The 22,443-nt window shown below is 42.7% G+C and overlaps 1 protein-coding gene and 1 non-coding gene across 4 annotated transcripts in view; both read left to right on the forward strand.

The window, feature by feature from the left end:
* SH2D4A (SH2 domain containing 4A) overlaps positions 1-22,443 on the forward strand; it is a 73,481-nt gene that overhangs the window by 15,249 nt on the left and 35,789 nt on the right. For all 3 annotated transcript variants that reach the window (XM_038747436.1, XM_038747434.1, XM_038747435.1), the window contains exons 3-4: positions 10,465-10,624; positions 15,434-15,605. In XM_038747436.1, coding sequence (XP_038603364.1) covers positions 10,465-10,624; positions 15,434-15,605 — 332 coding nt within the window. The remainder of the gene's footprint in view (positions 1-10,464; positions 10,625-15,433; positions 15,606-22,443) is intronic.
* Positions 22,182-22,319, forward strand: LOC119929272. Its single transcript, XR_005451404.1, has one exon. It is a non-coding gene; the product is annotated as a small nucleolar RNA SNORA7 (small nucleolar RNA).

Genomic DNA, 22,443 nt, shown 5'->3' on the forward strand with positions numbered 1-22,443 from the left:
AAAAAAAAATCCTATTGGAGAACCAGGGAGGCAATATACACAGAATGAGATATGACTGGGGGCCTGAAACCCATGTATAAATTCAAAATGTGGGAGTGCTGCTGAGTATTGCAATTTACTGCCTATTGTAGAGGAGCACTTAGCCCAAAAGTAAAACAAGCAATTGCTCACAAGCAATTTCTCATGATGTCATTAGAACTTGTTCTGTGAAATGAACATGGAGAACTCTCACTTCAAAACAGTAAAGATATCTCTGACATGGCTGAGCTTCCAGATGACCTGGAGGTACTGAAGTTCATGTGGATAATTGATCCACGGATTCTCCTTCAGTTGCACTCGGTAGGTGAAATCTCAGACTTCAGATTCATTTGTGTATTTCCATTTGTGGTCAGAGAACTTGTTTTTTAAGTCTCCTGAACCTCACATTTGAAGTTCCCAGAAACTAGCTTTGTGCTCCTTTAAGATGGTTGTCTAATGAGCATTTTCCTCTGGAAAAGTTTTGTAGTCATTTGCTTACTAATTCCTCAGAGATAGGGAAAAAAGGATCTGATTTGATTCACAGAAGGAGTCAGAGGCATAGAGATGCTGGTAAATCAGTCATACTTATTGAGCACTTACTGTGTGCAGAGCACTGTAGTAAGTACAATATAATAGTTGTTAGACATGATCCCTGCCCACAAGGAGTTTACAATCTAGAGGGAGAGACAGATATTCAAATAAATTATGGATATGTACATAAATGCTGTGGAACTGAGGGTGGGGTAACTGTCAAGTGCTTGAAGGATACAAATCCAAGTGCAAGGATGACGCAGAAAGGAAAGGGAGTAGTAGAAATGAGGGCTTAGGGAATGCTTCTTAGAGGAGGTCAATGTAATTATTTTATGATATTTAAGTGCTTACTTTGGGTCAGGCACTGTACCAAGGGCTGGGGTAGATACAAGCTAATTAGGTTGGACACAGTCCATGCCCCATTTGGGGCTCACACCCTTAATCCATTTTACAGATAAGTAATTGAGGCAAGGAGAAGTTAAGTGACTTACCCAAAGTCACACAAAAGACAAGTGGCAGAGCTGGGATTAGAGCTCAGGACCTTTGGAATCTCAGGTCCGTGCTTTTAATAAGGCTTTGAAGATGGGGGGAGAGTCACATATGAAGGGGGAGGGAGTTCCAAGCCAAAGGCAGGATGTGGGTGGTTCAATCTCTAATCCTATCCCGACTGGATTACTGCATCAGCCTTATCTCTGATCTCCCATCCTCCTGTCTCTCCCCACTTCAGTCTATACTTCACTTTGCTGCCCGGATTATCTTTGTACAGGAACGCTCTAGGCATGTCACTCCCCTCCTCAAAAATCTCCAGTGGTTGCCTGTCAACCTACGAATTAAGCAAAAACTCCTCACTCTCAGCTTCAAGGCTCTCCATCACCTCTCCCCCTCCTACCTCACCTCCCTTCTCTCCTTCTGCAACCCAGCCCACACCCTCCTCTCCTCTGCCACTAACCTCCTCACTGTGCCTCGTTCTCGCCTGTCCTACTGTTGACCCCCCAGACCATGTCCTTCCCCTGGCCTGGAATGCCCTCCCTCCACACGTCTGCCAAGCTAGCTCTCTTCCTCCCTTCAAAGCCCTACTGAGAGCTCACCTCCTCCAGGAGGCCTTCCCAGACTGAGCCCCCTTTTTCCTCTCCTCCTCCCCATCCACCCTGCCCTACCTCCTTGTCCTCTCCACAGCACTTGTATGTATTTGTACAGATTTATTACTCTATTTATTTTACTTGTACATATTTACTATTCTATTTATTTTGTTAATGGTGTGCTTATAGCTATAATTCTATTTATTCTGTGGATTTTGACACCTGTCTACGTGTTTTGTTTTGTTGTCTGTCTCCCTCTTCTAGACTGTGAGCCCATCGTTGGGTAGGGACCGTCTCTATATGTTGCTGACTTGTACTTCCCAAGTGCTTAATACAGTGCTCTGCACACAGTAAGCACTCAATAAATACGATTGAATGAATGAAAAATGAATGAATGAGTTAGCAGCAAGAGAGATGACATCAAGGTACAGGTTAGTGATGGAGGAGCAAAGTGAGTGGGCTGGGTTGTAGTAGGAAAACAGAAAGGTAGATAGGAGGGGGTGAGGTTATTGGGTGCTTTAAAGGCAATGGTAAGGAGTTTCTGTTTGTGGACATGGGTGGCCAACCACTGTAGGTTCTTGAGGAGGAGAAACATGGACTGAACATTTTTGTAGAATAATAATCAAGGCAGCAGAGTGAAGTATGGACTGGAGTAGGGAGAGACAGGAGGCAGGATGGTCAGCAAGAAGGCTGATACAATAGTCTGGATGGAATAGGATAAGTGCTTGGATCAGCATAGTAGCAGTTTGGATGGAGAGGAGTGATGTCGTGAAGGTTGAATTGACAGGATTTGGTGACAGATTGAATGAGAGGGATGAGTCGAGGATAATGCCACTGTTATGGGCTTATGATGGTGCTGTCTTCCAGTGATGGCAGAGGTCAGGGTTTGGGTGGGAAGATAAGGAGTTCTGTTTAGACATGTTAAATTTGAGGTGTTGGCAGGACTTCCAAGTAGAGGTGTCCTGAAGGCAGGTGGAAATATGAGACTTCAGAGAAGAAGAGAGGTCAGGGCTGGAGATATAGATTTGGGAATCATCCCTATAGAGATGGAAGTTGAAGGCATGGGAGTAAATGAGTTCTCCAAGGAAATGGGTGTAGATGGAGGATTAGAAGGGGACCCAGAACAGAGTCCTGAATGGCCCCAACTGTCAGAGGGTGGAAGGCAGAGGAGGAGCCTGAAAAACAGAATGAGAAATCATGGTCAGAGTGATAGGAGGAGAACCAGGGGAGGACGTTGTCAGTGAAGCTAAGGATAACGTTCCTGATAACGTTTTGAGACGTGTTTGACAGCGTAGAAGGCATCTGGCAGTTGAGAAGGATTAGAATGAAGTAGAGGCTGTTGTTGGCAAGGAGGACTTCACTAATGACCTTTGAGAGGGCAGTTTTCATGGAGTGAAAGGAGTGGAAGCCAGATTGGAAAAGGTTGAGGAGAGGAATTAGAGGCAGCATAGTAGCAACTTGCACAGTGAGATTAGAGAGGAATAGTAGGAGGGAGATAGGGTGATAACTGGAAGGGATTGTGGGGATAAAGGAGGGTTTTTTTTTAGGATGGAGAGACATGAGCATGTTTGAAAGCAGAGGGGAGGAAGCCATTGGAACCGTTGAAGACTGCAGTCAGGAAGGGAAGAAGGGTGGAAGCAAGCATTTTGAAAAGGGGCCGAGGGCTGGAGTTGGAAGCACAGGTGGATTTTGAGAGAAGGCAGGACATCTCTTGAGATATTGCTGGGAGAGATGGGAGAGTCAAAGAAGGGGCCGGAGGAGAGAGGGCCTGGAAAAGAGCAGGGAAGATCACACCTCATGGTTTCAATTTTATCAATGAAAAACATGGGGCAAGAGGTGTGGTCAGGAGCCTCAAACCCCTTGAGGAGGGAGTTAAATGTCTGAAACAGCTGGCTAGAGCAATGGTCAAAGGCATCAATAAGGATGCAGAAATAACGTTCCTGGGCAAAGTTAGAGCAGGTAGGCATGAATTTGAGATGGATGTAGTCGGCCTGATATCTGGATTTCTGTCAGCAGTGCCCCGCTGCTCTTGCACAGGGATAAAGGAAACAGACTGTGGTAGTAATTCAGGGCTGTGGTTAGTGGTGTTAGATCGGTGAAGGGAGAGGGGAGCAAGTGAGTTGAGTAGAAAAAGTGGTTTTGAGGGTATCAATTTGTACATCAAGGACAGTAGTTTGGGTGTGGAGACTGTGTTAAGTAGCATGACGAGTGTAATACCTGAAAGTCTCTACAGTGAGCATCTTGATTCAACAATGGTCATCTTCATTCTTCCTTAACCACATATTTGGCAAAGTGTTTCATATATAAACGTTATACTACATGATTACATGAGGTCAAAAATAGGCAAGACATTGATGGGCCTAGAAAGAACGGAGTGTGAATGTCACTGACTGTTACTTGCTAGAAACCGGCTAAGCTTGACCTATTTATTTCCTCATTATTTCTGAAAAAATCCATCTCCCAAATCAGAATCTCTGAGGAAATTATTGCTGGATCCCAGACCTGGCTCAGCAAAAAGCTTACAATGTAAGGAATCACCAGAATGTGGCTGACTATTCAAATATGGGCCCCTGATCCTCTAACATTCAGACCATACACTCGGATGATTCTGTAAGCTGTAAAGTAAAGAAAAATGAAACACAACAGAGTTGGTACACTTTGCACCTTTTGCTTAATATAATTAGCATTGTCTGGCATGAGGTAGTTGTCAGGGGAGGTGAGGCTTCAAGCACCTGGCTCACTCCCTTAATGTCTAGGTGTGAGGAGGAGAGTGTTAAAATGAATACTCAGTTAATGTTGGACTGCCCAAAAAACAAATAAATGGATTTTGGAGCAAATTAAACCAAAGTGGTCATTGGAAGGCCAAATGACTCGACTTAGATTAGCATATTTTGGACATACACTCAGGAGGACTGATTCTCTGGAGAAGACACTAATGCCTGGAAAAGGCCTGGGAAAACGTGGAAGAGGCAGACCAGCAGCTAGATGGATAGAAACCACAACAATGATAACGGAAGAACCATTAGAAAAGTTGTGGATTATGGCAGAGGACAGGACGTTCTGGAGAAAGTATATCCACAAAGTCGCTATGAATCAGAAATGACTCGACGGCACATAATAATAATAATAATAATAATGTTGGAAATTCATTCCCAAGCCCAGCTGTGCTTTCAGTTATAAATGGTTAATTCATGTCCTTCTCTACTGCTCTTTTGTCCCATCTGAGAGCTTTAGGTAGGCACGAAGAAGTAGTATGGTGATCACTCAGAGGAGTAGTGTTGTTATAGATATAGCTCAAACTATCTTTTGCCCTGAACCCTGATTAAGTTTTGCAGATCATCTTTGCTTTTTGATCCAATTATGTTCTTTCCTTCATCAATCAGTCAATCATTTGTATTTATTGAGTTCTTACTGTGTGAGGAGCACTGCACTAAGTGCTCAGGAGAGTACAATATAACACAGTTGGTACATACATTCCATGCTCACAACAGTTTTATGGTCTGGAGTGGGAGAGAGACATTAATTTAAGTAAATAAATTATGGATATATACATAAGTGCTGTGGAACTGAGGGAGGGGTGAATAAAGGATGCAAGTCCAAGTGCAAGGGCAACATTTCCGATAGCCAGTGTTTCTATAGTGTCACAATATCTCAAGCTCCTCTCCCTTGTAATCAATCAATAGAATTTATTCAGCACCTACTGTGTGCAGAACACTGAACTCCAGTGGTTGTCCATCAACATGAAACAGAAACGTCTTACCATTAGACACTCAGTTAGCGCTATCCCTCCTACCTAGCCTCTCTCCTCTCCCTTTACAACCCAGGCCACACACTTCACTCCTGTAGTATCTTACTTATTATGCCTCAATCTCGTCTCTATAGACAACGGAAGACAATGGACCACTTGCTCACATCCTTCTTCCTTTCTGGAACCACCCCTCAGCCCCTTCCCTTCTTCATGTCTGACAGACCACCACTCTTCAAACTTCAAAACCCTACTAAAATCATATCTCCTCCAGGAAGCCTTCCCTGACCAGCCCCTCATCTCCCCACCCTCATCTCCTGACCAGCTTCTCATCTCCCCACCCTATTGGCTGTCCCTTCTGTATAGCTTATGCATTTAGATCCATATCCCTTAAACACTACGGTTGATACTCGTCCTGCCCTCACAGCACTTATATACATATCCTCTACTCTCCTTCCCCTATCTGTATTTTTTTAATGTCTCTCTTCCCTACTAGATTGTAAATGCCTCAAGGGGAGGGATCATGCCTACCAACTCTATTGTACTCATTCAAGCCCTTAGTTTAGTGATCTGCACACAGTAATAATAATGATGGCATTTATTAAGCACTTACTATGTGCAAAGCACTGTTCTAAGCACAGGGGAGGTTACAAGGTTGTCAGGTTGTCCCACGGGGGGCTCACAGTCTTAATCCCCATTTTACAGATGAGGTAACTGAGGCCCAGAGAAGTTAAGTGACTTGCCCAAAGTCACACAGCTGACAATTGGCGGAGCCGGGATTTGAACCCCTGACCTCTGACTCCACAGCCCGGGCTGTTTCCACGGAGCCATTCAATAAATGCCACTGACTGAGTGAGAGAGTACAATTGAGCAAGAGGCAAAGATGTTGCTTTCAGAGGGCTTTGTTCTGATCTTTCCTATGAGAACTGCCTCACTATTCCCTTAGCCTGACTGCCCCTCTCCTTTTTCCTCATTCTGTAATTTTTCCCCTTATGTTTGAACTGGAATTTGTCATCTGTGCCTGAGATTCCTTGCATGAACCATGGCAGTCCACCATGAATTTTGAGACACTTCTTTGGAAATTGTTTGCCTAGTAGCCTGGGTTGGTATCTAGGGTACCAGAATCCTCTTATGAGCTGCAGAAACAAGCTGTCACACAACTTGCCTGTAGTTTTCTTTCTCCTGGAGTGAAATGACTGCTATGACTGTAAAAAGAGTGCTCTAGGTGGGTAATTTCAGTTATGAATTATTAGTGAGCATGATGTATAGTAAAGGGGACTTTATGAAGTAGAGTAGCTTTCTAAACTTTATGAACCATTAGAGATTCCTCAAAGACAGCAGGAACTCCCCAGATTTAGCACAAAGGTTATAGTCAATTTAGGGCTTCGTTAAGCAATTAATTATCCTTGTTAATATTTGTTTCCTGGTTTTCCTGACAAAACTAGTAGTAGGTAGTTTCTTACTAAGTGATATAAATAGTGGAACTAAATTGGTGCTTTATTAATTATCTTTAGAACAGTAGTGTTAACAATTTCAGTTCTGTCCTGAAATAACAGTAAGTTGCTAAAACAAAGAAGTATTGCCTTGAAGAGCTTGGGATACTGTACAAGCAGCAGTTGCATAGGAAAGGCAGTGTGTGTGTATTTGCATGTGTGGTGGGGGGTGAGGGAGGGTTGAGATTTGTGCCTAGTGAAAGAGAATTGATAGAGGTGTGAGTGTGACAGAGAAATAAAATTAGAAGGAGCCACCCGTATATTTTCTATAGTCTTCACTGCTGGATCCAAGCAGGACTGCATCTAAGACCAAACACTGCCAGGTAATTAGATATCAACCCTATTTCTAAAGTTCTCCTCGGAAGGAGGTTTCCCCATCTTTCTCAGCAAACTATTACAGTATTCAACAGCCTTACCATCAGAAATGTTTTTCTTGATGTTAAATATATAGTCCCCATTGATTCATTCATTCAGTGGTAGGCTGTGAGCTCCTTGTGAAGGAACATGACTACCAACTGTGTTATATTGTACTCTCCCAAGAGCTTAGTACAATGCTCTGTACTCACTAAGTGCTCAATTAATGCAATTGATTGGTTTTGGGCAGGGAATGTCTACCAACTCTACTTGGTTCTCTCCCAAATACCCAGTACAGTGCTTGGCATTTATAAAGTGTTCAGTAAATGCCACTGATTAATTAATTGGCATTTACTGAGCACTTTCTATGTGCAAAGCATTGTATTAAGCACTGGAGAAGTATACAATAAAGGGGGCCCTCAGGGAGCTCATAGTCTAAATGGGGGGCTGGGAAATTGGTGGTGGCGCATGAGGAAGGATGTACTACATGAAGACAACACCAGCTAACACAAAGGCATAAATGAACACAAAAAGAGCACTAGAACATTGAGGATAAAGAAGCCACTGATTAGCTTCTCTCTACCAACTTGGTGTAGACAACCAAAGTCTTCCCAACATTCCTATATTTGTGATGCCCTGCTGCTAAGTCCCTCTGGACCTTTCTCACAGAGATCAGGCCAAGAGCAAAGCCCGGCTAATGCAGCTGGAGCGTGGCCAAGGTTCCCAGAGGACTTGCTCCATGGCCCAATGGGATAATGACCGAGGGCACGCACGTGTTTTGTCTTTGGAGAACAGCTTAGACACTGTCTTTCCTGTATTAAACCATCATCGGATTGAAGACTTGGGAGGTTACCTACCCTTTAGCTTTTTCTGAAGTTACAAATAGTTTAACCTTTAAGAGAGAGAAGAGTCAGGAGAAAGAGGTGACAGGATGGAAAAAGGAAGCTTTTGGAAGGAAGATTAGCTTATCTTGTTTTGTTTGCAGCAAATTATTAACAGTGTGGAATTCCTTTCTATTTGATGAAATCACTATACCATCCAATAGATAATGAAAGGGGAATACTGCTAGTAGTCACATCAAGTTAAAGAAGAAGATCACATCAATTACAGAAGAAGAAGTTCTAATGACAACAGTATTTTCCTGAAATATAGTCCTGTAGAAAGTAAGCTCGCTATGGGCAGGGAACATATATGCTAATTCTGTAATTCTAAGCACTCCCCAAAGTGCTTAGTACAGGGCACTGTACTTTATTTTACTTTTACATATTTACTATTCTATTTATTTTGTTAATGATGTGCATCTAGCTTTACTTCTATTTATTCTGATGACTTGACAGCTGTCCACATGTTTTGTTTTGTTGTCTGTCTCCCCCTTCTAGACTGTGAGCCCATTGTTGGGCAGGGACCATCTCTATATGTTGCCAAATTGTACTTCCCAAGCACTTAGTACAGTGCTCTGCACACAGTAAGTGCTCAATAAATGCAATTGAATGAATGAATGAATAGTAAGCACTAAATAAATACCACTGATTGTAATAGTAAATATTTATTTTTCCAAGCTTCTCTTTGTGCAGCCCTTCAGCTAATGAACTATCCTTTTCACCATGGAGATCGTGAATGCAGTTAGTTAAAATAAATCAGTTTTACTTACTCTTCTTGTGTGAGCCATTACTCACAGTAGGCAAGTAGGAGATTTACTAACTGCATTATCCAGAACCATAAATGACAACGGGTACATTGGATTTTTAAGATGCTCTCTGATAGGCTTAGAGTGAAGATTCAGGGTGCATTTCAATATTGACAAACTGCATAATGTATCATTTAACAGGGTTCCATTTTATGAAAGTTTTAAGTGGGACATTACAGAGAGATCCCAGACTCTATCTTGGGAATGACTGTGTGTTGGAGGTTTCCAGATTCTACACCCCAAACAGTCACTTTTATTTTCCCCTCATCAGCCAAAGGAAAATCTCCAAGTAGAACTGCAGAGTAGGTAGGGCAGCTCAATGATGTAAAGTTGTTCTGAGATTTAGGGGCAGTGGAGTTCTGTCTCTGACCCACTGTAGAGTCTGGGATAATCCATATCTCAATTTCTTCATCTATAAAATAGGAAGCCTATTAGAGGGAAATCCAGAAAGCCCTAGGTAAATATGAATTCCAACTACTACTGTTCACAATGGGCCCAAGTCTTCATTCAGCTTAGGGGAGATGAGCTGTCAAAAGTCTCATAACAGTGCTTACGTGGACTTAAGGACATGAGGAGGAGGAATACCAAGATGTTATGCAATGTTCTTGACTGAGGTGTGTGATGGGGCGGTCATAGTGGCATTTGTGGACAGGTCTGGAATGGCGTGTCAGGCATGTGCTCCCAGATATTCTGTCTGTCACCCCATAGGAAAACCCCATTACACAGTCATTCCCGGAACAGTGTCCTGGATCTGCCTGCTGGAATAGTCCACTTGAAACTTTCAGAAAATCTTCCCATCAGATTACCATATCAGAGATCAAGGAGGCAGGAGTTGAAAGAGGTCTCCCTTTGAAGCCCAATTCTACTTGTAATGAAGAACAAGGCAGTCAGTCATATTTATTGAGTGCTTACTATATGCAGAGCACTGTACTAAACACTCGGGAGAGTACAGTACAACAGAGTTGGTAGACGAGTTCCCTGTCCATAATGCAAGGATGGAGGAAGGTTGCTTTCTCTTCTGCTGTTCCCAAAAGGTGCTTTGTTGTGACCTTGGGCACCACTTAAAATAGAATTGCACTCAACAATAATAATGATATACATTATGTCATGTGCTCCTGGGAGCAGAGATTAAAAAAAAACAAAACCATGTATCTTTCCTGATCCAATTTGGCCTCACTGTAAAAAAACCTAGGTACCACAGGGAGAGGCAGCATAGCTCTGTCCAGCTAAATGAATCTATCCAATAATAATAATAATAGTGATAAAGTACTTGTTAAGCCCCTACTTTGTGCCAAGCACTGTTCTAAGCACTGGAATAGATACATGCTAATCAAGGTTGGACACAATCCCTGTCCACACATGAGTCTCATACTCTTAATTCCCATTTTACAGATGAGGTAACTGAGGCATAGAGAAATGAAGTGACTTGCCTAAGGACCCACAGAAGACAAGTGACAGAGCCGGGATTAGAACCCAGTTCCTTCTGACTCCCAGGGCTATGCTCTATCAACTAAGCTACACTGTTTCTGTACCCATTGTATTGAATTTTTCTTCCAGACAATGGGAAATCTGTTAAGTGGAAACTTGGAACTGATCAAGAAGTCTGGGTCTGGGTAATGGGTGAACACCAACTGGATAAACCTTATGATGTGATCTGTGATGAAATCATTGCTGAGCGGGCCCAGCAGCAAGCACAGAAGGAAGCAGAAGAACTCAGGTATGAAAAATCCCATCCTCCACTGAAAGAATTGTTTGTGTTTCAGCTTCCTTGTTCTGAAAGTGTAGGGATCTTTTTTTTTTTCCTCTGCCTAGAGTTGACCGAAGATAGTCTCTGCCCTACCCAGGACTGTTTTAGTTTCAGGTGCTGATGCTGAAAGACAAAATTCCCCCACTCCCAATTTTAGAATTGAAGGCAATTTGTTTTGATTGAAGTTTTGCACTAATGCCTTAAGCTGATGACTGTTGTTCATTTCCTCATGAGCACATGCCATTTCCGTCACATCCAGTCCATGTTAGAGCCACAGTAGAGGCCAATAATTAAACAAGCAAGTGGACAAATCTGGAGGATTGAGTCAAGCATGGAGTTAAGTAGACTAAAACATTCAGAGAGCTACTATCCATCCTGAGGATGTTAGCTAGAATCCTCAGCAGCCCTTCCCCCAGTTACTCAACAGCAAGTGAGGCCCATGGTTGTGGTCTTGTCTTTCTTTTCTTTCTTTTTTTTTTTGGTATTTAAGTACTACATGTCATACGCCATACTAAGTACTAGGGTATATCCAAAATAATCAGGTCAGACACAGTCTGCCATTTTACAAATGAGGAAACTTGCCCAGAGAAGTTGTGATTTGCCCAAGGTCACCCAACAGGCAAGTAACAGAGCCAGGATTAGAACCCATTTCTGGACTCCCAGGCCTATATGCTCTTTCTGTTAGGACACATCAGTCAAGCATGAAGCAGAACACATTCAAGTCCCCAGTGACCATCCCCCTCCCCCTGCTGCCCATTATCTGACAGGAGAGTTGCATTGTCTAAGCAAAACTGAGATTATTGTTTGGGTCCATCTTTAGCCCCCACGTCCCACAGTCAGGCTTACAATCTCATGGCCTGTGGTTCATTTGAGCCCTGACCAGAGAGCAGTGCTATGTCAGTCACTTCCCTTCCTGCTCACACAGTCTACTGAGCAGGCTTAACATGCTCTTGTGTGTTACATACGATTGGCATGACCATGCAAATGAGCCTCTTTTTGACTTAAAAATCATCATCGTTACCTCACGTTCAGTCATCAGGGTGAAGCCACAAGATCAGCTCAATGAGAGGCAGTGGTGTTCTTATTTGGTTCTGACCATTTCTGGTGGTCACTATTGGTGGTGATTCAGCAAACCATTGACCTAGCACCTTGACGTCCCGTTCCTCATCCACCACCACTGTTTCTAGCTAGTGGGTTGCCTTAATGCAAGTCCCCAACCCAAGAGGCCTCAACAATAACCCTTTCATTCCCAACATTGGGCCCCATCTGTGAACTTTGAAGAAAATTGTCAAATCAAACCCCTTGTACAAGTGCACTTAATTTTTGAATAGATTGAAGGAAAACCAAATGTCAGCCTTAATCACATCCTCTTTGAAATCTACCAAATATCAACGAGCTGACCCTTGGGCATAGTTGGCCCAGCTATACTTGGGTTCACTGCATTCCCTGCAGATCCCCAGAGGTACAGCATGATGAGGTCAAGGATCAAAGTAATGTGCATGACATCAGTGAGCAAGGTCTTTATTTCATTTATTTTATTTCAGCAGAATCTTCTTTTAAGGATCAAGATTATCCTCCTATAGAAGTGTGGGGCTGAACTGTAGAGAACATAGAGGGACATGATTGAGTTTGAGTGGAAGGGCATGTGATTGCTCATCCCCTCCACATCAAACAGAAACTCCTTACCACTGGCTTTAAAGCAGTCATTCAGCTCTCTCCTTCCTAACTTACTGCCCTGATCCCTTATTAATAGCCCTGCCTGCACACTTTACTCCTCTAGCACCAGCTCGCTCACTGTGCCCCAGTCTCGTCTATCTCACTGCCAACTCCTTTGCCACGTCCTCCCTCTCACCTCCAACTCCTTCCCTGTCCAAGTACGGCAGACCACCACTCTCCTCCCTTTCAAATCAATCAATGGCATTTATTAAGTGCTTACTATGGGCAGAGCACTGTACTAAGTGCTTGGGAAAGTACTATACAAGAAAATTAGCAGACACATTCCCTGCTACAGTCTAGAAGGGGAGGCAGATACTAATATGAAAGCCTTATTAAAACAATATCTCTCCCAAGAGGCCTTCTTAGTCCTCTTTCCCCTGGCTGCCTCTCACTTGTGCATCACCTATGAACTTGGATCTGTACCTTTTAAGCACTTGATATTCACCCCACCCTTAACCCCACGGCACTTATGTTCTGTAACATGTCTACCAACTCTGTTGTACTCTCCCAAACACTGGGTTCTGTACACAGTAAGTGCTCAATGATTACCATTGATTGATTGATTTGCTGGAAGGCCAGCAGCTGTAAGTTCCCTGCGATGCTGTAAGTATTCTTTAATGATCTTTAATGATTTGCTAACAGCTACAGAGGTGTGCCATGAAGCATGCTATGGCCAAAAAATATTTTTCATAAAAGCTGTAGCCCACCAAATAAACAGAAAATATTTCAGGTATGTGCTGGAGCATAATGACATCCATCTGAATATTTGGGGAAGGACCATCTAACATCTCTAACTCTCCCTCCCAACATCATTCACTTTTCTTCTAGTAATCCATTATGGACTGCTTCCCTTGAATTTACTGATATTTTCTGCCTGCAGAGCTTCTTTTGGGTCTGAGTGAATACCATATGCTTACTATATGAATGAATGTTTCCTTTACTTTGTTTAGAATTGAAAGCAAATAGAGAAGCAGCGTGGCTCAGTGGAAAGAGTAAGGGCTTTGGAGTCAGAGGTCATGGGTTCAAATCCCAACTCCGCCAATTGTCAGCTATGTGACTTTTGGCAAGTCATTTAGCTTCTCTGTGCCTCAGTTACCTCATCTATAAAATGGGGATCAAGACTGTGACCCCCCACGTGGGACAACCTGATTGCCTTGTAACCACCCCAGTGCTTAGAACAGTGCTTTGCACATAGTAAGCACTTAATAAATGCCATTATATAACAACGCTCCATCTGCATTGGATGTTCTCCTATCCACCCCTTTGGGTGGATTTGGTGGGAAACAATTTTGTGTTCACTAGGCTTATAGTCTTCGTAGTTTTGTAGAAACTCATGTCCTTTATTGAAATGAGTAGACAGTAATAGCTTACCATAAAAATGAGGGTATTTTGTCCAAGAAATGGAACTTAAGGTACAAAATTAATGCAATTTTCAGCAGTTTAGAAGCAAGTGGAAGAAAATTTTTGGTTTTAGCATATGTTATTCTAGAGTCTGTGCCTTACTTCCTACACTAGTTTTAGAAACATATATGACCTCCTACTGCCACTTTTGGTAAACATTTGAGGAAGAAACCATATAAAACACATTTTTCTGAAATATTTCATTAATAATAATACTAATAGCAATAATATATGTTAAGTGCCAGGCACTATACGAATTGCTGGGGGTAGATACAAGATAGCCAGGTCCCACGTGGGGCGCACAGCCTAAGTAGGAGGGAGAACAGGTCTTAAATCCCCATTCTGCTGATGAGGGAACTGAGGCACAGAGAAGTTAAGTGACTTGCCCAAGGTAACAGAGCAGGGAAGTGGCAAAGCTGGTATTAGAACCCTCCTGATTCCCAGGCCTCTGCACTTTCCACTAGACCACGCTGCTTATTGTAGAGCATGACATTTCATTATTGGAGAGCTACCATTCTACTAATTCTGACCATTCCTGAGGGTCAGAAAAGGGGTGCCCACATATTGAGCACTACAAAATTCCAATTTAAATAGTTATTTGTTTCTTCTTCGTGCTTGTGCAAGTGCCTAGACTCAACAGATGCAAGAAGAAATAAATCACCTGACATATTGTGGACTTGTAAACAAGCTCGATACGCAACTATGATAATCGAGTCTTTTGAGACCCTGATTGACAGCATATTTCTACATGTTTGTGAATGTATTGGTGGATGCAGAGGATAGAGGTAAATAATTTCTGAGGCTTAGAACCTGGAAGGTCCCAGCTTCCCTGGGCAGGCTGCAAGATATAAGCCTCCAACCCTCCCGATGCCTGTCTCCCTCTCTGCTCTTGCCATGTTGACCCATTCCCTCTTCAGCTGTGGGTGGGAGATGAGGACAGATTCTGGAAGGTTGTAGCCCAGTACTGAAGGAGTGGCAACCCTTGAGCTCAGGTCCTTTGATTTTTCTAGAAGTAAACCAGTGTCTGGTCCTAAGGGGGATTTTTCTTTTCCTACGGTATTCATTAAGAACTTTCTGTATGCCAAGCACTGTTCTAAGCACTGGGGTAGAAGGAGGTTAATCAGGCCAGACATAGTCCATTTCTGACATGGAACTTACAGTGTAATCAGGAGGGAGAACAGATACTGAATCCCCATTTTTCGGTTGAGGAAACCGATGTTCAGATAACTTAAGTGCATTCCCTGAGGTCACACAACAGGCAAGTGATGGAGCTAGGATTAGAACCCAGGTCCTCTGCTTCCAGGCCCATTCTCTTTCCACTAGGCTATGCTGCTTCCCAGTGTGGCTTTTCTGAGAGAACTCCAAGTACAGTGGAGAAGGGGTACAGGTGATACTATTCAGCCAATCAATTGTATCCATTTATTATGTGCTTACTGTGTGCAGAGCAGTTTACTAAGCACTTAGGAAAGTACAGTACAATAGAGTTGGTAGACACAATCCCTGCTCTCAAGCTGCTTACGGTTATATTAGAGGAATGTTTCTGGGAGCAAACCTTGGTTTCACCTGGTACTTGATTCAGGCAAATGCAGACTTCAGTTTTTCAAGAGCCTGGCAAGTAGAATGAAGGATAATCTAGGATGTTTCTGTTTTGTGTCTTTTCAGAAAAGCTCAAGGAAAGGAATTGACCAACACTTCTGAAGTGCAGTCCCTGCATTCTGATCTGTCAATAGTGAGCCACTGGGAGACCCAAAATGTTGCCGAAAGAGCTGCAGATGAGAAAAAATCAGGGCAAGTAGCTAAGGAAGCTGCAACAGTTAAAGAAGAGAAAACACAGGTAAAAGTTTGAATTTTGCAAATCTCCACTGGGGCAGTGAATCAGGAGAGGAAAATTCAGAAGAAAACTGGATGAGTAGAGCCTGGGCTTTATCATATTTTACTCATCCTGGAAAACATCCACCGAAGTATGAGAGTTATTTCATTTCATTTTCTTGAATTTAGCTCATTCCTAGCTCTGAGTTAGAACCCCCTCAGAGGACTTGGGTTCTAATCCTTTCTCTGCCACTTGTCTGCTGTGTAAGCTTGTTGTAAGTAGGGAATGTGTCTGTTTATTGTTAGAGTGTATTCTCCCAAGCACTTAGTACAGTGCTCTGCACACAGTAAGTGCTCAATAAATATGATTGACTTAGTGACTGACTCTCCTTGCGCAAGTCACTTAACTTCTCTGCGCCTCAGTTCCCTCATCTGCAAAATGAGGATTCAATACCCATTCTCCCTCCTACTTAGACTGTAAGTCCCATGTGGGATCTGATTTTCTTGTACCTATGCTTAGCCCAATACTTAGTACAGTTCTTGGCCCTTAGTAAGCACTTAACAAATACTATTACTAGTATTATTATTAGCACTATCTAATAGGAAAAAAAAAATCTGGTTCCAAATGTTTTAATAAGGGCTATAAAATAGTTTTAGGAATAGAGTTTCAGTGTCCTCAGGGTTTTGAAGCTCTAAAGCTGTCATTTCAACCTCCCCACCATATATGCTGACATTAAAGATTTAGAGTTTGCTGTATTAAATGTTACATTTTAAATTTGAAGGCTCCAAATATTAGCTGATCAATTTTCCTTTTCAGTTGGAATTTATTCCTTGGCGTTCACAAACACTGATTGTTTGAAATGTGAGGATAGGCATTATTTTTTCATGCCGGCTTGTGTTTTGCTCAAGAGACAAAGACTGCTTTTCATTTCAAATGTTTGAGAAATTAGAATTTGAAAATTAGCTTGTTGTTTGAACTCTGGAAATATAGAAATTGATTTTTTCTTGACATTTTAAAAAATGATTGAACTAAAGTCCGTGTTTATTGTGGAGGGCTTCTGTCGACCTCTGTGAATGCCGTAAGTGAAAAAAAATGTTTTTTGATAGCTCCACATTTTATATGGTCATTTTTACTTTGTACATTGGCAAGCCTATGGTACAGTAGTGCTTCAGGATACAGAAATAGATAAAAGAGATTAAAAATGAAAATTGGTCCCAGGCCAAGTTGGGAACATGACCATAAGCCCGTGATTATGAACAGTTCCAGCCCTAGCTGGATTGAAAAGCATCCTTTAATAACTTCCTTCTTATATTCCAAACTTCTCTCCCTGAGTTAGACTTTGCAGAATTTTACATAAGTTCAAAACCAAAATCTTTCCCAGAGAGATGTACTTTTTAGCTTTAAGGCTGAAGTTGACCCTGGAAAAGAGCAGGAAAAGGAAAAGAGCATGAGAAGCAGCGTGGTTCAGTGGAAAGAGCATGGGCTAGGGAGCCAGAGGTCATGGGTTCTAATCCTGGCTCCGCCACTTGTCAGCTGTGTGACTTTGAGCAAGTCACTTAACTTCTCTGCGCCTCAGTTCCCTCATCTGTAAAATGGGGATTAAGACTGTGAGTACCACATGGGACAACCTGATCACCTTGTATCCCCCCAGCGCTTAGAACAGTGCTTCGCACATAGTAAGCACGTAACAAATGCTGTCATTATTATTATTAAAAGAGCAGAGTTGAGCCTAGTGAAAAAAGGTTATGCAAAGAGATATGAACAATTTAAAGTACAATGCTAAATTATTTAGGGAAAATGGTGAGAAGAGCCTGGTAGAGAATTGAAAATGAAGTTTGGATTATAGGGGCATAGATTCCATCTAAACTAGGATAAATGAAAAGCAATATGAGAGCATATTGCCTTACACTTGGTGCCCCAGTCCATCTAAAATTTAGAGAAGCAGCATGACCTAGTCAATCAGTCAGTCATATTTACTGAGCACTTACTGTGGGCAGAGCACAGTATTAAGCCCTTTGGAGAGTACAATATAACAATAAACAGACACATTCCCTGCTCAGTGGAGAGAGCATGGGCTTATGAGTCAGAAGAACCTCTCTTCTCTCCTTCTACAGCTCAGCCCGTACACTCCGCTCCTCTGCCACTACCCTCCTCACTGTGCCTCATTCTTTCCTGTCCCATCGTCGACCCCTGGCCTTGTCCTTCCTCTGGCCTGGAATGACCTCCCTCTACACATCTGCCAAACTAGCTCTCTTCCTCCCTTCAAAGCCCTACTGAGAGCTCACCTCCTCCAGGAGGCCTTCCCTGAATGAGCCCCTCCCTTTTTCCTCTCCTCCTCCACCTCCCCTCCCCATCTCCCCCCCCACCCTACCCACTTCCCCTCCCCACAGCACTTGTATATATTCGTACATATTTATTACTCTATTTGTACATATTTACTATATTTACTTTATTAATGATGTGCATATAACTATACTTCTATTTATTCTGGTGGTATTGACACCTATATACTTGGGGTTTTTTGTCTGTCTCCCCCTTTCTAGACTGTGAGCCCGTTGTTGGGTAGGGACTGTCTCTATATGTTGTTGATTTGTACTTCCCAAGCGCTTAGTATAGTGATCTGCACACAGTAAGCGCTCAATAAATATGATTGAATGAATGAATGAATGAAAGAACCTGGGTTCTAATCCCAGCTCTGCCATTTGTCTGCTGTGTGACCTTGGGGAAGTCATTTTACTTCTCAATGCCTCAGTTACCACATCAGTAAAATGGGGATTAAGACTGTGAGCCCCATGTGGGACAGGGACTGTGTCCAACCTGATAGTTTGTATCTACTCATGCACTTAGTATGATACCTGTACATAGTAGCGCTTAACAAATGTCGACAAACGTCGCTTAACATAGTAGCCCAAAACAAAAAAAAATTAAATATACAAAATTTCCTCGAGACACAACAGAACATTGGTGCCCAGATAAACCCAGCTAGATCTCAGGAGTTCATTTCAGGCCCCAGGAACTGGTGACATAGTTCCATATACCCAGGTATCCAACATCTTAGGTCTGTTATTGCTCCCCACTTGAAACCAAAATTTCCAACACTCCAGCCACTCTAGATACAAAGGTACCTTAGAATGGTCAATCAGTCAGTCCTCAGATTTACAACATAATTGAATCCTGAAAGCTGCATCTTAACACCAAGTGTTGCACATTGGGACTGATCTTCTCAGTAGGAACAATGTTATATATGTTGCAATAAATGGGAGATTGGTTCCTGGGTCCTGTCTTTACTAGCAAAATTGCCTAGGATTGTGCTTTCTTTTTAATGTTGGGCTTTTTATGGTATTTACCAAAGTTACTCAGAATTTGTCAATGATAGATAAGCAGTATAACTACTGTACTGTGTTGTATACAACAATCATAACATAAAAATCATATAGAACATTAAAAATATAGAATGTGAAGACCTTGTTCACACTCACCAAGTTACCATAGAGATATTGTGACAAACAAAATTATAGTACTGCCCCAAATAATTTCCTGTCATCTGAAAAATTTTATCCTCCCTCCCCCAGTCCACCCAAACTCCCTGCCCTTTCCTGGTCTCCTTCCCTGCTCTCTGAAGTCACCCTCTCCCTCCTCTGTCCCCCCTTTTCTGACACGTCCCTACTCAGTTCTTTTAATATGGCTAAGTGGAAAGAGCGTGGGCTTAGAAATCAGAGGTTATGAGTTCTAATCCCAGCTCTGCCATATGTCTGCTGTGTGACCTTGGGCAAGTCACTTAACTTCTCTGAGCCTCAGTTACCTCATCTGTAAAGTGGGGATTATGACTGTGAGCCCCACGTGGGGCAACCTGATCTCCCTGTATCCCCCCAGCGCTTAGAACAGTGCTTTGCACATAGTAAGCACTTAACAAATGCCATCATTATTATTATTATTATTATTATTTAATGTCTTTTTTCACTGTATTCTGTGTCCGCCCACTGGTAGAGCTGCAGAGCTGGGGAGCTGAGGCAAGACTGGGGAGGGAGAGTAGGCAGTGACAGAGGATGAGGACAGTGAGGAAGAAGGGGTGATGCAGCAGTCTTCTTATCCTCTTCCTCTACTTCCACCACATGCCTAGCCCTCTGGCCCTTTGTTCCTATAGAATGGGGCTGGAGCCAAAGAGGGAGGGCCATGGGTGTATCAAAAATAATAGCCACAGCTACCAAACAAAAGCTAAGATAAACTGAACAGAGGGAGGGCTCATGGGACAAATGGAAGTGATCTTAGGGTGGGAATGGGAAGACAGAAATGCTGCAGGTGAAGAATTGTGGAAGGTCAGTGAAATGGTGGTGGGGGGCAGTGGGGTTACTTATCTGATGTAACCAGTTTAGTGTTGTTGTAAAATATAAATGGATTTGTGGTAAAGCTGAAACAGGGTTAAAATTTAAAACTTAAGGAATGCTGTTTATCATAATTGGAAAAATCGTGAGTCAAGGTCTGCCTGTCCATTTTCTAAGTCTGAGGTCAGGCTTACCTTGGTGGCCTGCTGCTGGATATGCCCACTGTACCAGGCACCCTATCCCATTCTTCCAACCATATTCTAATTTGGAAATTAGTTTGGGTACCTTTTAGGAAAAATAATGTATTGGTATGGAGAGAGAAAGAGAGTGAAACAGGGCAAGAAAAAGAGTGAGTGAGACAGAGATCACATACAGCTTTGTCATTTTAACAACTATATGTAGAAGTATCCTTTGATTTGAAGGCGATGCTGCTGATGTCAGTCAGTGGTATTTATTGAGCCACCTACTGTGTGTAGACCATTATACTAAGTACTGAAGAGAGTACAATATAACAGCAGAGTAGGTAGACACATTCCCTGGCCAAAACGAGTTTGTAAAATAGAATCCATGAGTGTGTCACTGAGAGAGGGTCTTGCACACTTGCTTACTGTGCCCTTGAAAATACCCAATAGCGCACCTTTTCTGGCTTATTCCTCATACACCAATAGTTGAGGGGACCGGTCATGAGGTGTAAACCCCTACTCTAGACTTTATGCTCCTTAATAATCATAGTGATTGTGGTAATCGTTGAGTGCTTAATCTGTGTGAACAGTGCTGGGGTAGATGCAAGATAATCAGGTTGGACACAATTCCTGTCCCACATGGAGCTCACAGTTTTACGGGGAGGGATAATAGAGACTGAATCCCCATTTTACAGATAAGGAAACTCAGGCATAGAGAAGGTAAGTGACTTGCCAAGAAGGTGAAGCTGGGATTAGATCCCAGGTCCTCTCAGGCCAATGCTCTTCTCACTAGGCCACAATGCTTACGAACTCTATTGTATTGTACTTTCCCAAGTACTTACTAGATTGCTCTACACATAGTAAATGCTCGATAAGTACAATAGATTGAGGGGAGGGGTATATTCTGTCATGAGCAGGACACACATTTAAGATATTTTGTGGTGAGGGGATAGTTTGAGCTGAGAGACATGTACCTATTTTCTCACCCAGCCCCTCTGTGCCCAGTGAAAGTGCTGTGTGTGTGATACCTGGTAAGGAGAAAGACTGAATTCTGGGATTATGAAATAAATTAGGTCCGAGACCCCAGTAGCAGCTGACCACCACTGTGCTGTCACCCGTTTCATGAATTATGATGAACAACTATAATATAATAATAATAATGATGGCATTTATTAAGTGCTTACTATGTGCAAAGCACTGTTCTAAGCACTGGGGGGATACAAGGTGATCAGGTTGTCCCACGTGGGGCTTACCAGTCTTCATCCCCATTTTACAGATGAGGGAACTGAGGCCCAGAGAAGTTAAGTGATTTGCCCAAAGTCACACAGCTGACAATTGGCGGAGCCGGGATTTGAACCCATGACCTCTGACTCCAAAGCCCATGCTCTTTCCACTGAGCCATAGAAGAAAGATTAATAATGGGACCCAGAAGAAATATTTGCTTGGAATAGCATCATTGACTTAATGAATGGGGAGGGAGTGAGGAGGTGAGAGAGAAACAGCCATATCAAAAAGCATAGAAAAGAATAGACATGCTAACTAGGCCTAATTGATCTTTTTGGGAAGTTGATGGTAGGAGGAAATACTATCAGCTAAGGACAAAGGTCCCTCTCAGCGTCTCACCTGGAGAGTTTCCTGTACTCTACCAGTCTCAGCTAAAGGAGGGAGTGCTTACTATATGCAGGGCACTGTACTAAGCACTTGGGAGAGTACAATACAACAGAGTTGGTAGACAGGTTCCCTGTCCATAATGCGAGGATGGAGGAAGGTTGCTTTCTCTTCTGCTGTTCCCAAAAGATGCTTTGTTGTGACTTCGGGCACCACTTGCAATAGAATTGCACTCAACAATAATAAAGATGTGCATTATGCCATATGCTCCTGGGAGCAGAGGTAAAAAACATATATCTCCCCTGATCCATTTTGGCCTCACTGTAAAAGAAGATAGGTACCACAGGGAGAGGCAGCATAGCTATGTCCAGCTAAATGAATCTACCCAATATAATGATAATAGTGATAATTATAGTATTTGTTAAGCACTTACTTTGTGCCAAGCATTGTTCTAAGCACTGGAATAGATATAAGCGAATCCAGGTTGGCCCCTCTCAAGGTCATACCTGGAGAGTATCCAGTACTCTACTAGTCATGGCTAGGGGAGGGAGAGTCAAGCAGAGGCATACCCATTCCATTCCTAGCTTGAGTAGTGGCTAGCGAGTGGAAGGCAATCTGATCCCTGTCAAAACTTGAGTTTACTGCATGGAAGGCGGTGGTGGTACCACCACCTTCCATATTTTTACCAAGAAAACTCTGTGGATACACTACCAGAACGATTGCAGATGGAGAGCAGGGCATTCTGGGAGG

The sequence above is a fragment of the Tachyglossus aculeatus genome, chromosome 5 (assembly GCF_015852505.1).
Source record: "Tachyglossus aculeatus isolate mTacAcu1 chromosome 5, mTacAcu1.pri, whole genome shotgun sequence".
NCBI classification, from domain to species: Eukaryota; Metazoa; Chordata; class Mammalia; order Monotremata; family Tachyglossidae; genus Tachyglossus; species Tachyglossus aculeatus.